The 19,791-nt window shown below is 45.4% G+C and overlaps 1 protein-coding gene across 1 annotated transcript; it reads left to right on the forward strand.

Annotated features, from left to right (window-relative positions):
• Nucleotides 1–970: 970 nt before the first annotated feature.
• On the forward strand, nucleotides 971–19,028 carry ACRBP (acrosin binding protein). Its single transcript, XM_088658934.1, has 9 exons — nucleotides 971–983; nucleotides 3,344–3,556; nucleotides 5,083–5,177; nucleotides 8,633–9,444; nucleotides 12,712–12,844; nucleotides 16,697–16,876; nucleotides 16,981–17,145; nucleotides 17,235–17,321; nucleotides 18,906–19,028. The coding sequence occupies exons 1-9, from the start codon at nucleotides 971–973 to the stop codon at nucleotides 19,026–19,028; spliced, it is 1,821 nt and encodes a 606-aa protein (XP_088515060.1).
• Nucleotides 19,029–19,791: the final 763 nt, after the last annotated feature.

Genomic DNA, 19,791 nt, shown 5'->3' on the forward strand with positions numbered 1-19,791 from the left:
TAAGGGGAAAAATAGATACATATATTTGCCATTTAGTTGGTGTTTTCTAGCTTTTCTGCTTAACGCTGCCGTAACCAAATAGTCATTTCAGGTTTACTGTAATTGGGACAAAATGTTCTATGGAAGTGGAGGCAGTGGAGGCAAGAATGAACACAGGCACATTACAATATAATTGTCTCAATGAGTTGCTAAAAAGCCAGAGGTAGTGCTATTTCCATTTCTCTACCATCTTTAAATTATCTTTTTAATCTGGGCTGCTTATTTCCATTTTAAATGTATACATGGGAGTTGTGGGAGTTGGTGCAGGGCGAGGCACCGTGAGAGAGCTATGTTCATGTTGAGCCCTAGTGGAGGAATGAGCATGCCCTGCAAACAACTAAATGTAGGAAATTGTGGACTGTGCTATCTTGGAAACAAGAATCCTGCTGTGGTAAAGCCTGTCCCTGCTCAACCACCCACACAGTCCCATGATGTCCTCCTTTTCCTCCAACTTTCCCAGTTTCTCTTGCTGGCGACACAGAAATGTTGGCATCTGGGGAGAAAAACGCACAAGTGGCGCTACCTCAAATTAATGTCCATAAGCATCTTCTGCGTAAACCCCACTTGAATGAACCAGACTTGAAGAACATCTCTCTGTTCATTTGCTGCTCCCATTCATTTTTCTATCGAATTGTGAGCCATTTTTCGGATGTTTGCTTCCCACTCGGCTGCTTTCAATGACGGATGGAACCTGGTGTCTTATCTTGCCTCATATTCGGGCTGCCACATATAAAACCACCACTTTCCTGTCTTCCCCACCCCCCTGCCCAACCCTCCTTAGTCCACCTAGATTCTTGCTCCTGTTGCTCTCCTGCAATGGCTTCAACTGTGAGGTCATTGTGTTCTCATTCCAACAGCTTCCGGCCTTGTTGGCCTTTGAAATGGGGTGAGCCTGATGCAGAAGGGCAATGCTGAGGCTCAAGTTGCTACGATGGGCCTGTCTGGTGGGTGAGTGACCGACTTCTCCATTTATCCAAGAGGAAGCCTGGCTGGATTTCTGGCTTGTGATCATCCGTATGGCCTATAACTGCCATTGCTCATGACTGGCTTGGTTGTATATTCTGGCCGGTGCTCTTTTCTGACAGCTCCTATTAACATGTGGAAGTCAAGACATAAAAGTCAACATGGGCCTTAGTCCATCGATCTGATCCCACTGTGATTTTAACTTATTCTGCCTGGTCTGGACTTGAAGAAAACTGGACATTTGGGGTGGGTGGGTGGCTGACTTAAGAAGTCCCTTATGATCTATTCCAGGCATCTCCAAACTTTGGCCCTCCAAATTTTTAGACTACAATCCCCATCACCCCTGACCCACTGGTCCTGTTAGCTAGGGATCATGGGAGTTGTAGGCCAAAACATCTGGAGGGCCGCAGTTTGGGGGTGCCTGATTTTCCTTCACAATGAATAGTGAAATTGGGTGTTGTCGTTGTTTCTTAAGAGATATTCATTAGTAAATAAAAGTTTAGGTTTGATAAGTCAGTCAGTGTATCATATACAGTAGAACCTCAGTTTTCAAGCGTCTCAGAAGCCGAACAATTCAGAATCCGAACACCGAAAACGCAGAAGTACCAGTAATTGCTTCCATTTTCGAATGTGCCTCAGAAGTCGAACGGCTTCTGAGGCGTGTTTTTCATCCCCCCCCCCAATTGACTTTGCAGCCAGCCCACTGATCCTCAGTTTTCGAACGTTTCAGAAGTCGAACGGTCTTCTGGAACGGATTATGTTAGAAAACCGAGGCTCCACTGTATTTAACAAGTGGCGCAGCGGTTCAGTAATATTCAGTAATTTTATTTACAAAAATATTTATATGCAACTACATGTTTAAAGAAACACCAGAAAAAGCTTAAGCTTGCAACAACAGCATCTATAGGAATAGGAATAGGCAATAAAAGCAATGTAAAAAAAAATATTAGAGACCATCAACGATTACAGAAACACATTTTCTTTATTGCCTGCACAAGCCTGGCGGCAGAGAAAAGTTCAGCAAATTGTGCATCTCTATTTTGGACAATAGGTGGCCCTCTTCTACTTCCTGGTTGCTCAGTAATGAACTACTTTGGCCTGTGCTATTGTAAGGGAATCTACGTAGAAGTGTTTGTATTCAACATTGGGTGAAGGAACACAGTCTTTTATGACAAGTGCATGACAGTGTAATCTTACGTATTTTTACTCAGATGTACGTTTTCGCTGTGTTCAACAGTGAAAATGTGCCTAAGATTTAGCCTGAAAGTCAGACGGATGACTTATTGTGCTTCTCTCTTGGCCTTTCAACTGCAGAAGGGTGTTTTTGTTTGTTTGTTTGTTTGTTTGTTTTTTATTGTGTGGAGGTATTTTAGAGGCTGTCGTTTTTGCTGTGGTGTTGGCAGTTAATGCTTTACAAAGGACCCATTGATCTGAGTGCAGTTGAGGGGTCACAGAATAGCCTGATCATGTGTCGTTTTTGTCTCCTTGTACTCCTTTTCTTTGTAGTAACTTAATTTCCTACTGGACTTTTTATAACATGTTGTTATAAGAAAAAAATTCTCCCTTTCCCTTATGAGGTATTCCAGAGCCCGTAGAGTAGTCCTTAAGTGGGTTCCCTATCGGTAGGAGAAAATAATAGAGGCCAGCCAGAGGATATTGAGAAACAAAGCCTGATCTTTATTAAAGGAACTGTTGCAACAGAGTCCCCACTCACCACACACAGAGGGAGGAGAACCCTGAACAGTGGTGCTCAAGCCCTTATATAGACTTTTTAAATTGCCCAACCTGTAGCCCAAGATTACCCCCAAAAACATCTTGCATACGTCACAGAAGGAGGTGGTCTACAGCAGAAATCCTGCCTTCCAGGATTCCTGATAATGGTCACTGATTGCATTACCTGGGCAGTCTGGCCATTCTTTTGTGATGGTTAATACTTCAGTTCTTGAATCCAGGTCACGGGCTCACCCTATTCATGCACAAATATGCCCTTAAAGACAGGATTTGCAAGCAAAAAGACAAAGGGAAGGCTTTCCCCCATTTGCCTCCCTTGCTGCAGAGGAATATTTGACGCCATTGGGAGAGTCAAAATGGCTCCAGGATTGCTCTCCCATACTATTTCAGACACATGGTTCATATATTTAGATATGTGCGAATTTATGAATATCTATTCTATATTTGAGACCTTAAAATTCTTATAACATCTCCTTGTACTCCTTTTCTTTGTAGTAATTTAATTTCCTCTTGGACTTTTTATAGCATGTGTTTTGTTTTGTAATTTGCGTTGTAACAGCCGCTGGCTATAAGCGATAAAAATCTAACAGACTGATAACTTCTCCTTCAGGGTTCCTAATCTTCCTGGCCCAGTTGGTCCCGAGGACTTTGTCCTACCACCCAGGCAGCCCCCTCACGACTGATGAGTACCTGGAATTTTTTGCATCCATGAGGCCCAAGTGGAAGGCAAGCGTGGTGTGTCAGATCCGACGTAGTAAAGGTTGCCAGGATCCTAAAATCCTACAGCTGGATCAGTATGAGAACCATGGCGAGATTCCAGAGGGTATGTGAAGATCACTGGTTCACGCTTCAGATTCCCCCCAAAACCCTTTTGTGGTGAGAGACACTGGTTGCACTTTATTCAATATATGATTCCCGCCACCAACAGCCTTTTCTGTAGTCTGTAAATCTACAGATCTCTCTAAATATGGTCTGTAAATGTATGTGCGGGTCCTAGGGCAACCATCTTCAACTTTTTAAGACTTCAGACCAACCTTTAAAACCAATTTTCAGCATAGGACCAACTTTTGATTTTTTTTAAAAAGAAACTTTATAATTTCCTCTTTCACAAGGCATATCTACACTGCTGAAATGTGGGGTTTTCAGTATTTCTTCACCCTGGGGAAACCCTTGGAATTGTAGCTCCGTCAGGATGGGGCAGAGAGGTGGCTAATAAATACTTTTTAGTATCTGCAGCAAAAATACTTTTTAGTATCTGCAGCAAACTGCAGACGTCAAGGAAATAAACAACTATCTGACTTTTAAAAGATATTTGAAGGGCAGTCCTGTTTTGGGAAGTCTTTGATGTTTTATCGTGTTTTTAATATTCTATTGGGAGCCTCCCAGAGTGGCTGGGGAAACCCAGCCAGATGGGCGGAGTATAAATATTATTATTATTATTATTATTATTATTATTATTATTATTAACAACTAGCAAACTACAGTTCACAAAAGGAGCATATAGCAATTGCAATCAGCGAGTATAGAACAAGCAAAAGATAGGTATATTGCTAGACATGCCCCATCTCTCTTTCCTTCTCTCTCCATACTCCTCTTATTTTTATATTTCTCTTCAAAAATTAAAATAAAATGGTGGCTTTGCCAGGGAAGCAACCCTCCTTAGGTTGGGCCAAAACCCACTTGTGGATCCACTCTCAGCCTACTAGATGAAGGCCTAAGAGAAGAATCAGAAGATGCTCTAGGTCAGGCATCCCCAAACTTTGGCCCTCCAGATGTTTTGGACTACAATTCCCATCTTCCCCGACCACTGGTCCCGTTAGCTAGGGATCATGGGAGTTGTAGGCCAAAACATCTGGAGTCCCGCAGTTTGGGGATGCCTGCTCTAGGTGTTTTCATCAGCTCGCCTTTACTGCCGTTCTGTTCAGGGAGGACACAATTCACCCCGAAACAGACCTGTGCAAGGCTTGCCCAGGAGTACCTTGGAGTGGATTGTGTCCTTGATTCACCAAACCACAACTGTAGCTATTAATCTGAATTTACATGGGAATGGGAACGGGCGTTTATCATCTGCAACGAAAATTCTATGCAGTTCTGTATGTCATGTGCTTTGGAAGCAAAACAATGTAGAAATTCTCCTCTTGGCTTTAAGGGAATTGGAAGAAAATAAATTGTATAATGGTAGTTCGTTGTCCGGCAATGTATTGCCACAGGCCCCTCAGTCATTAGAGAACGTAAGTGTATAGCTCAGTTCAACAACCGGTGCATTTGTTTACCTCTGTGCAATGCTGGAGGACATGGTACTTTTCATTCTTCCTTCCCATGGTAAGACTTTTCGCCTTCTGCTTCCAGGTCCCATCTGTGCGGATCTTCCTCACATCCTACGTTTTGAGACTTTTTGTCTATTTGCACAGTTTCGGTGTTCAAACCGGAGGTTCTACGTCAAGGTGAGGGGGAGAGAAGTATGCCTGCCCACTGCAATAGAGCTTCTGTTTTTAGAAGAATACGAAATCCTGGGTGATTTGGCTAAAAAGCAGAAGGTTGAGGCATGTTGGATATCGTGAAGGTCCCTTAATAGGTCACCCTTCACCCACCCACATAATTGGAGTATTGCAGGAGGGTTGGGGCAAAGGCACAGACAGGACAAGGTTCTACATGAGAAGATGCCCAGAGAGGAGCTGGAACAAAAATGCAGACTGAGAGTGGACAGGCAAGCCGAGATGGCTGGGGTGAAGCAGGGTGCCACACAAACCAGGCCACAGTCTTACTGATGCTTTGGCAAGGACCCAGTAGCTTGCCTTGAGAGGTGGAGCTACACTGAGACCTGATAGCACAGTGCTATACAGTGCTACTTTGGTACTCGAACGGCTTGGCTCCCGAACAAATCAGTTCCCGAACACCGCAAACCTGGAAGTGAGTGTTCTGGTTTGCAAACGCTTTTCGGCAGCCGAATGTCCGACGCGGCTTCCGCAGCTTCAGATTGAGTGCAGGAAGCTCCTGCAGCCAATTGGACGTCATGCCTTGGTGTTTGAGCCGTTTCGGGAGTCGAACAGATTCCCAGAACGGATTAAGCTTGAGAACCAAGGTACCACTGTATTAGTCTTCCTCCATTTTGCAGCCTTGACAACACAGGTGCACCAGTGCACAGACCAAGAAACTCCTGCCTTAAATTGACATACGCTATTCAGAAATCATGACTGTCTGGAGGTTGTCGCAGTATGGAAGGCGTATTTTCTTATGAGTCCCTTGCCTTTGCTCAGATCTTAGGGCAAATGTTTAGATGGGCAGGGATATTTCACTCATTTTTTAATATTTCACTCTTAATTTGTATACCACCTTTCTATATTACCATATCCAAGGCGGTTTACAACCGGAAGAAACAACAAAATAGACAGCAAAGTTCGCACACCTATTAACAATCTGATCCAATAGAAAAAAGTCATAATAAAAACACAACTTTAAAATAAACAACTTATATCAAATGCAGTCGTATCTTGGTTTTCGAACGGCTTGTGAGCCGAACGTTTTGTCTCTCAAACATTGCAAACTCGGAAGTGGCTGTTCTGGTTTGCGAACTATTTTTGGAAGCCGAGCGTCCGACAGGGCTTCTGCAGCTTCTGATTGGCTGCAGGAGCTTTATGCAGTCAATCGGAAGTCGTGCTTTGGTTTGCGAACGTTTTGGAAGTCGAAGGGACTTCCAGAACAGATTCTGTTCGACTTCCAAGGTACGACTGTAAAGCAATAGTCAATAATTCGTCAGAACATAAGAGTAAACAGTAAAATTAAATATCAGCGAATAAAAATTAAACAGTTTACACTTAACAATTACAATAAAGAATCACCAAACTGCAATCAACAAAGATAATGGCAAGTCACAATGCATAAAATACCTCAAAACATACAAAACCATGTAAAAGGGTCAAACTGAGAAGCAAGGGCACACAACTTATAATTTTTTTTTTAAAAAAATTATCCCTGAACTACTCATGCTCTTACCAGCTGCTGAAATTTCAATCTAAAGGGGGATTAAGCAATTGCTACACTTTCCTGCCTTTTCTTTCCCTGATCCTTTATATCTGCTGCAGCAAGCAGGACTTTAATATTGCCTTGGCTCCAGGCTGGAAGGACTGAGGAATGAATGCAGAGAAGGGGAACCAAACACCCCTAATTCCTCTGCCTGTGGTGGATAGGCTCATTTCGCCGTGGCCTCTTGGCCCAGCAGGTTTTGCAATTTCTTTTGTGGTGCTTCCAAAACTTGCAAAACCCGTGTGCCCAGAGAAACAACAGTGTATGTAGCTTCCCAATCTGTTTGATTCCTGGCCCTGCCTCATCTTCCTTAGAAATGGCACAGGGGTTGATTTGCTTTCAAGCAGGAGACGGGTGATACCTCCCCCCCCCCCCAGATAATGTATTTAATCAAGGTTGTTTCGAGACAGAACATTGCCTCTTTGTGTGCACGTTCTCCCTTTCCTTTTGCCCCCGGTAATCGGGTTTTGAAGATTTAATATTTGGAAAACCTTCCAAAATTCTTTTAGAAGAGGCGACGAAACAAATACCGGTAGGTCTGCATGCCAGAGGAAACGATGCTTCTTTCAGGCCTCTCTTTAAAATAATACGAGGAATTCCACATCATGCTAAATTGACCGTTCAGAACATTACAGCTTATCAGATATAATGATTCCCCCACCTCCCCCCGCACACTGTTCTGAGGCTCTTGACAATCCTGCCAGCCAATTTCGGGGGGAGGGCTGTGGGGAGGGGGGGTGAAACACTATTATATAATCCAGTGATGGCCAAACTTGGCACTCCAGCTGTTTGGGACTACAACTCCCATCATCCCTAGCTAAAAGGACCAGTAGCCAGGGATGATGGGAATTGTAGTCCCAAAACAGCTGAAGGGCTAAGTTTGGCCATCACTGGTGTAAGCTGTAGTCCTACCCTATATGTTTTTCCATCCCAGGTGGGGTGTGGAAAGCTTACATTTCCTCCTAAACCACAGACATTGTGCAGAAGACCTCTTAGAAGCCATTTTGGCATAGAAGCAGCATATAAATAGGGCTGGACTTAACCGCACCAGAGAGCCAGGTCTGGTTGGAATAGCAGCAAAAAATAAGCCTTCACTGTGGTTATGGTCTTTCAAGAGGGGAAGTCCTTTTTCCTATTTTTTTTTTAATGGGAGAAATGTGGAAATTCCCTGTACAGTGGTACCTCGGGTTACAAAAGCTTCAGGTTACAAACGCTTCAGGTTACAAACTCCGCTAACCCAGAAATAGTACCTCAGGTTAAGAAATTTACTTCAGGGTGAGAACAGAAATCGTGCTCCGGCGGTGCGGCAGCACGCAGGAGGCCCCATTTGCTAAAGTGGTGCTTCAGGTTAAGAACAGTTTCAGGTTAAGAACGGACCTCCGGAGCGAATTAAGTTCTTAACCAGAGGTACCACTGTATACCTGAAGGACCATTTTCACCCCCATAGTGAGGTCCAGCTCCAAGGGCCTACTGGCAGTTCCCTCACTGCAAGATGTGAATCCCCAGGGAACCAGGCAGAGGGCCTTCTCGGTAGTGGCACCCGCCCTGTGGGACGTGCTCCCGTCAGATGTCAAAGGGGGGGGGGGAACACACTATCTGACTTTTAGAAGACATCTGAAGACAGCCCTGTTTAGGGAAGTTTTTAATGTTTGATATCTTACTGTGCTTGATGTTTTAATTTGTTGGAAGCCACCCAGTCAGATTGGTGGCCTAGAATACGAATACTAATACTAATACCAGCTAATGAACTAGGGCTGATGAGAAATGGAGACAGTCCTCTTTTTACATGGGGGCGTGGGAGAGAGGATTCTTCTCCCAAGACAACTTGGTCATGTTTTTCCAAATTTTCTCCTTCCTCCACCCCCACCCTGGATAGCGGATACTGTGCCCTGAGTTTGAAGAGGAAGAGGAAGAGGAAGAGCATGAGCACGAACATGAGCACGAGCACGAACATGAACACAAACATGAGCACGAACATGAACACGCGCATGAACATGCGCATGAACACGAGCACGATAATGAGCACGAACATGCGCATGAACATGAGCACGATAATGAGCATGAACATGCGCATGAACACGAGCACAATAATGAGCACGAACATGCGCACGAACATGCGCACGAACATGCGCACAAACATGAGCACGAACATGAGCACGATAATGAGCACGAACATGTGCATGAGCACGAGCATGAACATGAGCACGAACCCGGGCATGAACATGAAGACGAGTACGAGGATCAAGACGAAGTCAATGCCGTTTCTCCATCCCCAAGCCAGTTGCGTCACATGCCGCCAATAGACCATGGTTTCACACCCTCCCGTGACGCCCGCCTCCGCTCCAACATCGACGCCATTTTGAAGTATTCCTTTGCCGTCTCAGGCCAGGAGCCCGTGGCCAAGGAAGGCTTCTTCCCAACTCCCTCCAGCAAGCCGGACTACGCGAGTGCCGTGCTTGTCGCGGCCACTGCGGAAGTTGTGGCCACCACCGAAAAGGCCACCTCCGAAGTTGGAGAGCTGGCAGCCACCAAGGGGCTCTCGAACCAGCAGCTCCATAAGAGCATCCACCGCCTGATCGGCATGGCCTTCTCCCTGGAGCAGTCCCTGAATGCCGAGAACGCGCAGCCTTTCAAAGACAAAGAAGGAGATCTGAAAATCCTGACTAGCCAGGAAGGTTCCAAGGGGAGGTAAGGGCAAGTCTTGCTCCCAGGCCAAAAGTAGTAACATTTGCTGAGGAAAACAGGCCCCCCAAGCACAGATGGCAGGGCCTAGAGGAAGATGCCTGTGACACCATTGTTGTCAGCTCTCACTAGCTCCTCCCTGTTTCCCCCCTCATTATATTTACTAAATATATATTTCTATATATCCAAAATGCTTGTGTGGACTAAAGTTACAAGTAGAAAATAAAAAAGTGCATTGAGGACAACTAATGTGGAAAGTCCCAAAGTTTATTTTCAAGACTTGCTTCTTCAACTCGGTCAACATAGTCACCCCAACAAACAATATTACAGGGTAGGGATATTCTGGCACACTGCAAAGCCATACAACTGAGTCACCCCCATCATTCCTCTGCTCTCACTTTACTCCGTGCTGCCTCCTCCCCAGATCTCCTACATCATCAATCCATGTTCTTTTTTATTGTTGAATGAAAGGTGGTTTCTAGTCAGGAATTGCATAGAGGCTTTGTTTTGTACAGGGCCTCACACCCTGTGAGTGCTAAATCAGTGTGTAGATGAGCGACAGCTGCATTGTTTTATGATGGAAATCATTGGTTCTCCATATCCTTACTCCTTTAAAAACAACTTACCCAAAGGTATATGAAATGATTGACATCGATGCAACACTTCAGCTCCCAATTTGGGCCAGTAGGTGGCGATGTGGTCTAAACGACAGAGCTAGGGCTTGCCGATCAGAAGGCCAGCGGTTCAAATCCCGAGCTCCCATTGTTCGGTCCCAGCTCCTGCCCACCTAGCAGTTCGAAAGCACATCAAAGTGCAAGTAGATAAATAGGTACCGCTACAGCAGGAAGGTAAACAGCGTTTCCGTGCGCTGCTCTGGTTCACCAGAAGTGGCTTAGTCATGCTGGCCACATGACCTGGAAGCTGTGTGCGGACAAACGCCGGCTCCCTCGGCCTATAGAGCAAGATGAGTGCTGCAACCCCAGAGTCGTCCGCGACTGGACCTAATGGTCAGGGGTACCTTTACCTTTACCTTTTTAGCAGTCCCTCAGTTATTTATCCATTGTGATGGCCAAGTTACAAATAGCCATAAGCCCACACACTCTAAAACCAAGTAAAAAAACAAGGAAGAGCAAATCCATTCACTTTTAAAAAGAGAGAAAGAGCAGCTACTTCAGGGAAGAGTGGGTTCTAAGGGTGCATATCTGTTTCATAATGAGCAAAGAATTAAACTTTGGCTGAAGTTTTAGATGTAATGGAATGGCTTGTCCTGAGTAATTAATAGGTACAAATGGGTTCATTGTCATCCCATTTATACCCATCTGAGGGTTGGGAGTTTATCTTTCCCTAAGAGTGGCAGCAGCTCATTTTGGGGACTTCCACTTCTTTTTCGTAGACTTCTTAGAATATCGCGTCATTTGGAGAGAAGGGGTTGGTGCTAATGGAACTTGCCTTTTCCACACACACCCACACCCAAATGTCCCACAATGATGCAATACTCAGAGCATTCTGGGAAACTATAATGGCAGCTTCCCCGAATCAGCTCTGTTGCCGCCGACCCAGGAAGCAGCAGCAGCGACGGCAAAAAGTTGAAACGCAGACAAGAAGCCATGAATGTGGAAAGAAATGTGGTTTGAATGAACGAATAACAGGTTGAGCGAAGTTTCAAATAAAGAAACGGGGTGGGGGGAGCACATCCTCAGGTGATGTAGAGCAAAGGAGCGATGGGGAGAAAGGAATCGGTGCTTGTGTCAGGGGTAGGTGTGGCCAGGCACTAGTTGATGCTCACAGCCCTACAGGGGGCAAACATCCTGTTCATTATTGTCACCTGTTCAGCTACCTTCTCAAAAAATGCAAGCAGTGAGAAGAGGCAGTAGTCTCCACTTCCTTCCTGCCTTCCTCCTACCCTGGGAGTTGTAGGGATTGGGCCCAGAAGAACAAGGCAAAGGAGTACGTAGGTGGTGGTGGTGCCTTGGTGAGGAGAATGGAGACCCACAAAGATGGTGGATGTGTTACCTAAGGGTCCCCCAAACCCTGGACCTGGAACTAAGACAGGGGACTAATGTTCTCCTCACCTGCCTCGTCTTTACTCCAAGAACTCCTCCTCCTCCTCTCCCCCAGTCATACATTTCTCCTTAAAAAACAAAAACAAACCAAAGACGTTTGTCAACATTTCATATCTGCACATTTGTTAGGACACGAGTTTGCTGGTGTATCCTGCTAGAGTATTAAAGTATCCCAAGCCTTTGGCAGTTCCACACTTTCAGATAATGCATTGCAAAACCATAGAGCACAATTAGATTTTCTGGCAGCTGTAGGGAGAGCTTAAAGGAGCATGTTGCGAATTTTTCAAAAGCAACGTCTGCGGTTGGCATTCAGCATTGCACTAAGATGATCATTCCATCAGGGCAAGGATTTCTGCTTGCCAAAGGGAATGATCTCCCGTCTCCACATCCCACACACTGTTCTGCAGCATTCTCCAGACAGATTTCAGAGAGGGGGGGAAGGGAGGAAATCCCCATTGTCCTAGTAGGAATCCTTAGTCTGGGTTAGTAAAACCCAGCCCTATATGTTAGCATCAGTTATTTATTAACCTAAACAACTGCATAGTCAATCATTTGTAATATCTATTTTGAAACTGTCAACTTCTTTTGCTGATTTTCCAATTGCATGGGCATTTCTCTCTTTTTGCCAAACACCATCCACGATGGTCCATTCACCCATGAAAGGCATCACTTGATTACTTGTCCGTAATTGGGGGGAAAACATGCACATATCCTGACGGCCCTTCGATGTGGTGGTATTGTAAAAGGACTCTCTGTTGATAACCATTTATGGGTTCCTCCAAAGCACAGATCTCCTCCTTTATGGGACCCGGGGGGAACTATTTTGCGAGGTTCTGCATTACGCCATAGGGGCACTTGTCCTGTGTATTTAAATAAGGACCTCTTCTGAGGCTCAAACAAGGCATGAGGTTTGCCACTGAAAATGGCAGTTGGATATCAACTTCCCCTTCCTCTATCTACTTAGATAGCGCAACATGCATTTCCCCAAACATGAGTCATCTTAGTCCCATGTTTCCTTAATTAGTTACAATGACTAATTTGGGGGGGGGGGGTTGACATAGAAGGCTGCCATTTTCAGCGGTTTCTGCTTGGGCTGATGAGCACCCAGGTATCGGAGCTGCCTCTAAGAGATATTGTGAGGGGGTTGGGAGATCAAAATGGCCCTCCTTCTCACAATTTCTTTCTCTCCGTTTCTCCTTTGTTGCCTTAGCCTCTTAGCTCTTGACAAGGAAGAAGCGCTGGTGATTCTCTGCTATGCAGTGCTGCAAGACATTTGCATATCCTCAGCTGTTAGCAAGGCCTGGAAACAAATGGAGTCAAAAACCTTTGGCTTTGGGGATTTGGTAAGCTCCGTGCTGGATGCCAGTTTCATACCTTCTTACAGCAGAGCCCAGCAGTTGATAAACTGGGAGATCTCCAAGCCCACCTTAAATTTTGGTTCCACCTGCTGAGCATAGCTGCCAAGTCTCCCGTTTTTCGCGGGAAACCCCCGGATTTTAATCCGTTTCAAGCTGGTATACCGAATAGAAAAAAATCCCAGAAATCCCCTGGATTTCCTACCTGCCAGGGAGGCTCCATTTTGGGTGCTGCTCTGCCCATGCCTGGGCACCGGAAATCAGGCAGAGCAGCACCAGAAGTTGCTTCTACGCATGTCCAGACATGCGTAGAAGCGACTTCCGGTGCCGCGCCGCTGCTGATCCCGCATTTTTCAGTGGGAGACTTGGCAGCTATGCTTCTGAGCTAGTAAGAGCTCCTGATGAGAGGAGGAGGGGAGGCAGTTTGGTGGAAGAGAACTTAATTTGTGAATTTATAATCCTCACTTTCATTTTAAAAAGAATGCAGCAAGGCAGAATGCAACATATAAAAATAAAATCAACAAAGAGATTGCCCTTACAAAACACAACAACAACAGCAAAAGAACACTCAAGGCCTGTCTATACAAAGGTTTCGAAAAACTTCTGAGGGAAGAATAAGGAGTTCCACAGGTCAGGGCTCAGCACACTAAAGGATCAGTCTCTAGTGATGGTGATCCAGGCCTCCGGGGCGCGTGGCACCTCCAGAAGTGTGCCATCAGAAGATCTAAGTGACTGAAGTGGAACACAGGAATCAGACAACTGGCGCCCAAGTTATTTAGGCCTTTGAGAATTCACACAGATTAGATTTAGGAACACCAATACTAAATGGAATAAAAGCCATTTACCAAGATCAAAGGGACAATTTGATAATAAATGGTGAGATGACAGAATATCCCCCCATACAAAAGGGTACATGACAGGGAGGGGTGGATTTGGGCTTCCGGACTGGAAAATTTATTATCAGGCAGCATGTTTAGAATGGATAAAAGACTGGATCATGTTAGAAAAAGCAGATATTTTAGATCTCAAAGGATGGAACAACCGCTTTGGATGGCATGCCTGTCTAATTTATGATAAAACGGCAGTAAATAGGGATTTTCTAAACCATATAATCAGAAGGTCTCTATACACAAAGTATGGGCAACTTATAGATGGTTGCTGGAACCTAAGATACCATGGTGAGTATCTCCATTAGAAATTCTGGCGGTAAAAAGAGTAAACATGGAGAAGGATTGGCCAACATACCGACAGTAACAAAGATACATGGTGAGGTAAAAATAAGACCCTATGAGGAGGTCAAGAATTATTGCAATAGCTGGTTACAATACCACCAGATACTGCATATCTATATCTACATCTACATCTACATCTACATCTACATCTACATCTACATCTACATCTACATCTACATCTACATCTACATCTATATCTATATCTATATCTATATCTATATATAAGATTTGACCAGGAAACATCAAAACTACAAAGTGAACTTCTACAACCAAATAAAAAAATAATATCGAAATTATATAACCTGCTCCTTGAATGGGAACTGAAAGATGAGGTAATAAAAGAACCAATGATAAAATGGTCTCAAGAGATGGGTCAAACAATTCCTTTAGATAGATGGGAAAGGCTATGGAAAACCGACATAAACTTTACAGCGTGTTATTCGATTAAGGAAAATATAATGAAGATATTTTACCATTGGTACCTCACCCCCAAAAAAACTATCAAAATGTATAAAAACAAACAAACCTCGGATGGAGATGTAAAACAGAGGTGGGGACGATGTACCATATGTGGTGGGGTTGCAGAATGGTGAAACAATTCTGGATTATGATACATGAAGAGCTTAAAAAGATATTCAGGAGTTCAATTTTGAAGAAACCAGAGGCATTTTTACTGGGTTTCGTTTCGAATGACATCCCTAAGGATAAAAGGAATGTATTCCTCTACGCAACCGCAGCAGCCAGAATTGTATTGGCGAAAAACTGGAAAAAACTGATAAAATACCAGAATTAGTAGAATGGAGAACTAAAATGTTTGAATTTGCGGAGATGGCAAAATTAACAGCATCAATTAGACTCAAGGGACAGCCCATGATATCATGTACTGCATTCACATCCTCTGTCTCTGGCTGTCAAGCCAACATACCACACTGTGATAAAATATGAGAGGACACTTTCTATTGTGGACCGGTAGAAGGAGGTCATCAATTGTTGTTTAGCATTGTTCTTTCACAAGACCCTGAGCAAATGGAGACTCTGTTGGGCTTCCTAACCACCTGAGTTATATTGTTTTTCCAAGTGAGGTCCTCACTAAGGTAAACCCCCCAGGAATTTAAAGGAAGAGACTCTCTCCACACAACCCCCCCCCCGATATACAACGGGGCCAGAGCCGTCTTTAGCATATGTGGCGCTGGGGTGCAAATATCCACCCAGCGCCCCCAAATTACCATGGATGGTGTTTTTTTTAATAAACATTTTAATTAGATTTTACAATTTTAACATCTAATTCATTCTCAAATTATACAAATTATACAAATTTAATTTAAACAATGAATCCAAATCTTCTGCCAAATTATACAAATTTAAAATTGACTCCCCATGCTTCAGACTCAGAAAGTTCCCTCCTCCTCTTGTCACTGTTTTTAATCAATAATGTCCAGATCTTGTCCAATAATCTATCAAAGTTCTTTCATCTTCTTTCAAGCCCCTGAGTTTTCTCAGGCAGTTTGACCAATTACCATGGATAGTGTTTGGGTGGCCATAGCTGCGCATTGCCAGCCATCCGGGGGGTGCACTCTCCCCCATGCCGCTGCGGGAGAGCGATCCTCACAGAGGCTTGGGAGTAAAGTTGCGCCTCTCCCAAGCCTCCGCAGGAGGAGAGCGCAGCTTCCCTCCCAAGTTTCTTCGGGAGGAGACCAATCCTTGCAGAGACTTGGGAGGAAAGCTGCGCGCCTGCCAGCCATATGGTTGGCGGGGCGCAGCTTCCATCCTAAGGCTCTGTGGGGATCACTCTCCTCCCGAGGCGGCTTGGGAGGGAAGCTGCATGCCCACCAGCCTTATGGTTGGTGGGGCACAGCTGGGGCGCCCCTGAGAGGCCAGAGCCCTGGCGTGATGCACCACTAAGCCCTATGGGAAAGATGGCTCTGAACGGGGCTAGTTCCCCTCTCTTCCTCCAAAAGTCCAACACCATCTCCTTTGTCTTGCTAATATTTAGGTGCAAGTTATTCTCAAAGCACCGTGTAGATACTTTTTGAAACTCCCCTCTGTACGCTGATTCATCTCCACCTGTAATTAGACCCATTATGGTAGTATCATCTGCAGACTTAATAATTACAGTGGATGGATCAGGTGAAATACGGTCATATGTATGCAACGAGTACAGGTAGGGATCCGGAAATGTCCCTATTTCCCCTGCCCATGATGCTGCCACTGAGCTCGGAGGGGAGGATGAGCCAGCGCTTGTCCCAAGCAACAGCAGTGGCAGCTGTGAAGGAGCATCCCATGGGTTCTCTATGGCTGACACTGCTGGCCTCCTCTCTTGGGCAGCTCCTAGTGGCTGCTGGGAGGAGGAGGAGGAGGAGGAGGAGGAGGAGGAGGAGGAGGAGGAGGAGGAGGAGGAGGAGGAGAAGCCGCCAGACATTTGTCCCTATTTTCATCTGAGGAATGTTGCAGGGTAGGCAAGGGGCGGCACTCTGAACAGAAGGACCGACATGTTGGGAAGGACTGCACCTGCAACAGTGGTTTGCCACATGCTTCAAGACAGAGAGGTAGATTGTTCCAGCAGGCGTAGCTTTGTTTTGGTCCTTCTCACTGCTCCGTCACTCCCTAGGTGTGTGATAGCCTTGGCCGACGCCATGCCGACATGTGCTCTGAGTGTGCTTTCTGCTCCCTGAAGACAGAGCAGTGCCAAGGGGCCTCCAATCTGAAGCGGACCCACTGTGTTGGTGGCATATTCACATCCTACATCAACCCGGGGATCTTGGCTCAGCACCGGGCTATGCGTTCTAGGGTAAGCCAAACGTTTAGGTTGCCCAGATATTAGAGAAAGCTTCGCTTGAGGACAAGTTCCATTGATTCCGCCCCTTTCCCTCTTCCTCATTTTTTTATCACCAGGTCCCTACAGGGGTAGAAGAGTATTTTGGGGTTGAGTCATATGCAGGCTTGAAAGCAGACTATTGGTGTGGTCGCTTGGCTGCTCAGGGCTGTGATGATTATCGGGTGTCTCTGTGGTTGAAGACAGAGTATTCCTCCTACCAGGAAGGAGATTTCCCAAAAGAAGTGAGTATTAATGGAATATCTGTCCCTTGCCCCCATCATGTTGGTTTGTTCCTGTCACCCCCACCACCTTGTCATTTCCTTCTTCCCAGATCTGCGACTCGACAGGAGTTCAACACCCCACCTACTGTGCTTTCAAGAGCAAGCAGTGTCTGAAAGACAACCTTGCTGGAGAGAAGGTGGGAGATGACACCTTCAAGTTCCCTTCTTGAAGCTTAAGTATAAGAAATTAGTTGTTTGTTGAGTGCTCCCTCATTATGGAAAGGCAAAGCTTATCCGAGTCCAGTTCCTTTCAACTAAAAAGAAAAGAGGTAAAAAGCAACAAGGCTGTCTATGTTTAGATGGATCATGCATTGAGGGCTCACCCAGACTTCCTTTTGTGCCATGTTTCTGGGCACATGTCTGCATTTTCAAGCACCGTGTCCCGAGCATTTGCTTTTTTTTTTTTCATGGCGATTTCCCCAGGAACACCTGCATTTTACTGAGAAGAAAGGGTGCAGTGATAGGGGCAGATGGGGCTCGTCAGCCTGGGAAGGTAGCCCATCTGGGAGAAGGAAAACTCTGATCCTAAACCTTGCAGCATATCTTTGGTAGAGGAAAAAAAGCTCAGGAGTAAGCCCTACACAAATCCGGAGTGGCGTCCCTAAGACAGTTGGATGGCACCTTGTACGCCTCCTTCTGGCAAGTCCTATAGCCAAGCTGGTGCCAAACACATTGCTGTGCTTTCCTTTGGAGCACGTCAGAGAGACCGAGAATGGCGTCTTGTCATCCAGATTCCAGGACTTCCATGCACACTGCCCAGGCTTTGCACCCTGGGGGGAGTCATTTTCGTTGCTGAATCAATGCGATTTCCCATGGATTGCTGTTTGCTCCAATTCAGTGGTAAAATGCAGGTAAAAACCACTCAGGCATGGATCTTTAAAGCTCAGACCTGCGCCTGGAAAGTGTGGCACAACAAGAAATCTGGAGGAGCCCTTAGCCGCTCTTTTGGAAGTCATTTCCAACTACTCAGCAGCTCTGCTCCCCCATCTGAACTTGGTTCAGTCTTTGCAGAGTATCCAGGCTCTGCCACATGCTTCCTGCTATGTCCCAAGCTTATTCTTTCCAGGAACTTCTAAAGGCAACTTTAGCCCTCCAGATGTTGCTGAACTACAATTGCCATTACAGGTAGGTAGCCGTGTTGGTCTGAGTCGAAGCAAAATAAAAAAATTCCTTCAGTAGCACCTTAAAGACCAACTAAGTTTATATTTTGGTATGAGCTTTCGTGTGCATGCACACTTCTTCAGATACACACCTGCAAACCAATCAGTTGTTGCATTCTAGGATCCTACTTGGTATGTATCTGAAGAAGTGTGCATGCACACGAAAGCTCATACCAAAATATAAACTTAGTTGGTCTTTAAGGTGCTACTGAAGGAATTTTTTTATTTTACAATTGCCATTGCAATTGATGGGAGTTGTAGTCCAGCAACATCTGGAGGACTAAGGGTTCCCCACACCAGTTCTAAAGGATGCAAACTTTGGTCTCTCAAATTTCAGTGGCACCCTGTGCTATGCTAAAACCTGGTGCACTCCCCTGCCTCTTGCACTCCACTCTACAGCACTGTTATGGTGCCCCTGCAGCACAGCGCCCTGTGCGACCGAACTGGTGGCTTTACCCTAACCCTGTGGTTAGTTTGGGGCAAGGTGATTCGATCCTTTGTCAGAAGCGGAGAAGTCAACTCTAATGTTCCATTGTTCTTCTTTCACCCCTTTGTCCTCAGGTGATGCGGAAGCCTTGCCAAAAATACCAGTCTTACCGAGTGCTAAGTAGGGAAGAAGGGGAAGAGGAAGTGGTGCTTTGGAACAGGAAATTCTTTATCCTTAATAAAGAGGGGAGAGAGTGAAAGCAGTGGCTCCAATAGCGAGGCGGTAAGGCAGAGAAGACGCAGCACATAGAGACGCATGCATGCACAGTGTGTGACTCTCATCTGATACAAGGCATTCTGCAGGGCACAGTCTCTACCGGTCTCTTCTGTCCTTTGCTTGGTATTAGGAGTGATGTGGATGCTCTCGCTGTACAGCTAAAATGTGCGTCTACAGCACCAACCATCTTCACCCAAATCCTTCCAGCTCATCTGGGCCTCTGCAACCTGGAGCAGAATTGGCAAGAAGGCAGATAGCGCAGCATTGCCATTTAACCCCAGTGATCCTTACCCATATCTCCATCAGTGAATTCAAATCTCAACACTATTGCTAGACCATATGCTTTGTATTCTAATACATAAAGGACCATTTCAATGCACTGTGCGCACTTGCTTCTCTTCAGCTCTGTAGGGCTCCTCTTGGTGTGGTGTCTTCATTTCTGGTGAACATTTTGGTGACTTTTTTTTTATCAGATCACAGCCTGTGTGTGAGTGCAGATGTTTCCTGAAATATACTCGGAGTCCTGTAGTGACTTCATGCTCTTTATTGCAGCTTGTAAAACAACGAATGAAATACACACACACACCCCAAAAAAACCCTCAGGCTTTTATATACATTATTTACACAATGAGTCCTGTCTGATTGGCTGATTCTGCTTCCCTCCTGGAGCCTGATTGGTCTTTTCCTGCAGGCCAATCAGTCGTTGCATGTAACGATCCTACCAGCCTAATAGGCTGATTAACT

Source organism: Zootoca vivipara, chromosome 15 (assembly GCF_965207765.1).
Source record: "Zootoca vivipara chromosome 15, rZooViv2.hap1.1, whole genome shotgun sequence".
Classification (NCBI taxonomy): Eukaryota; Metazoa; Chordata; class Lepidosauria; order Squamata; family Lacertidae; genus Zootoca; species Zootoca vivipara.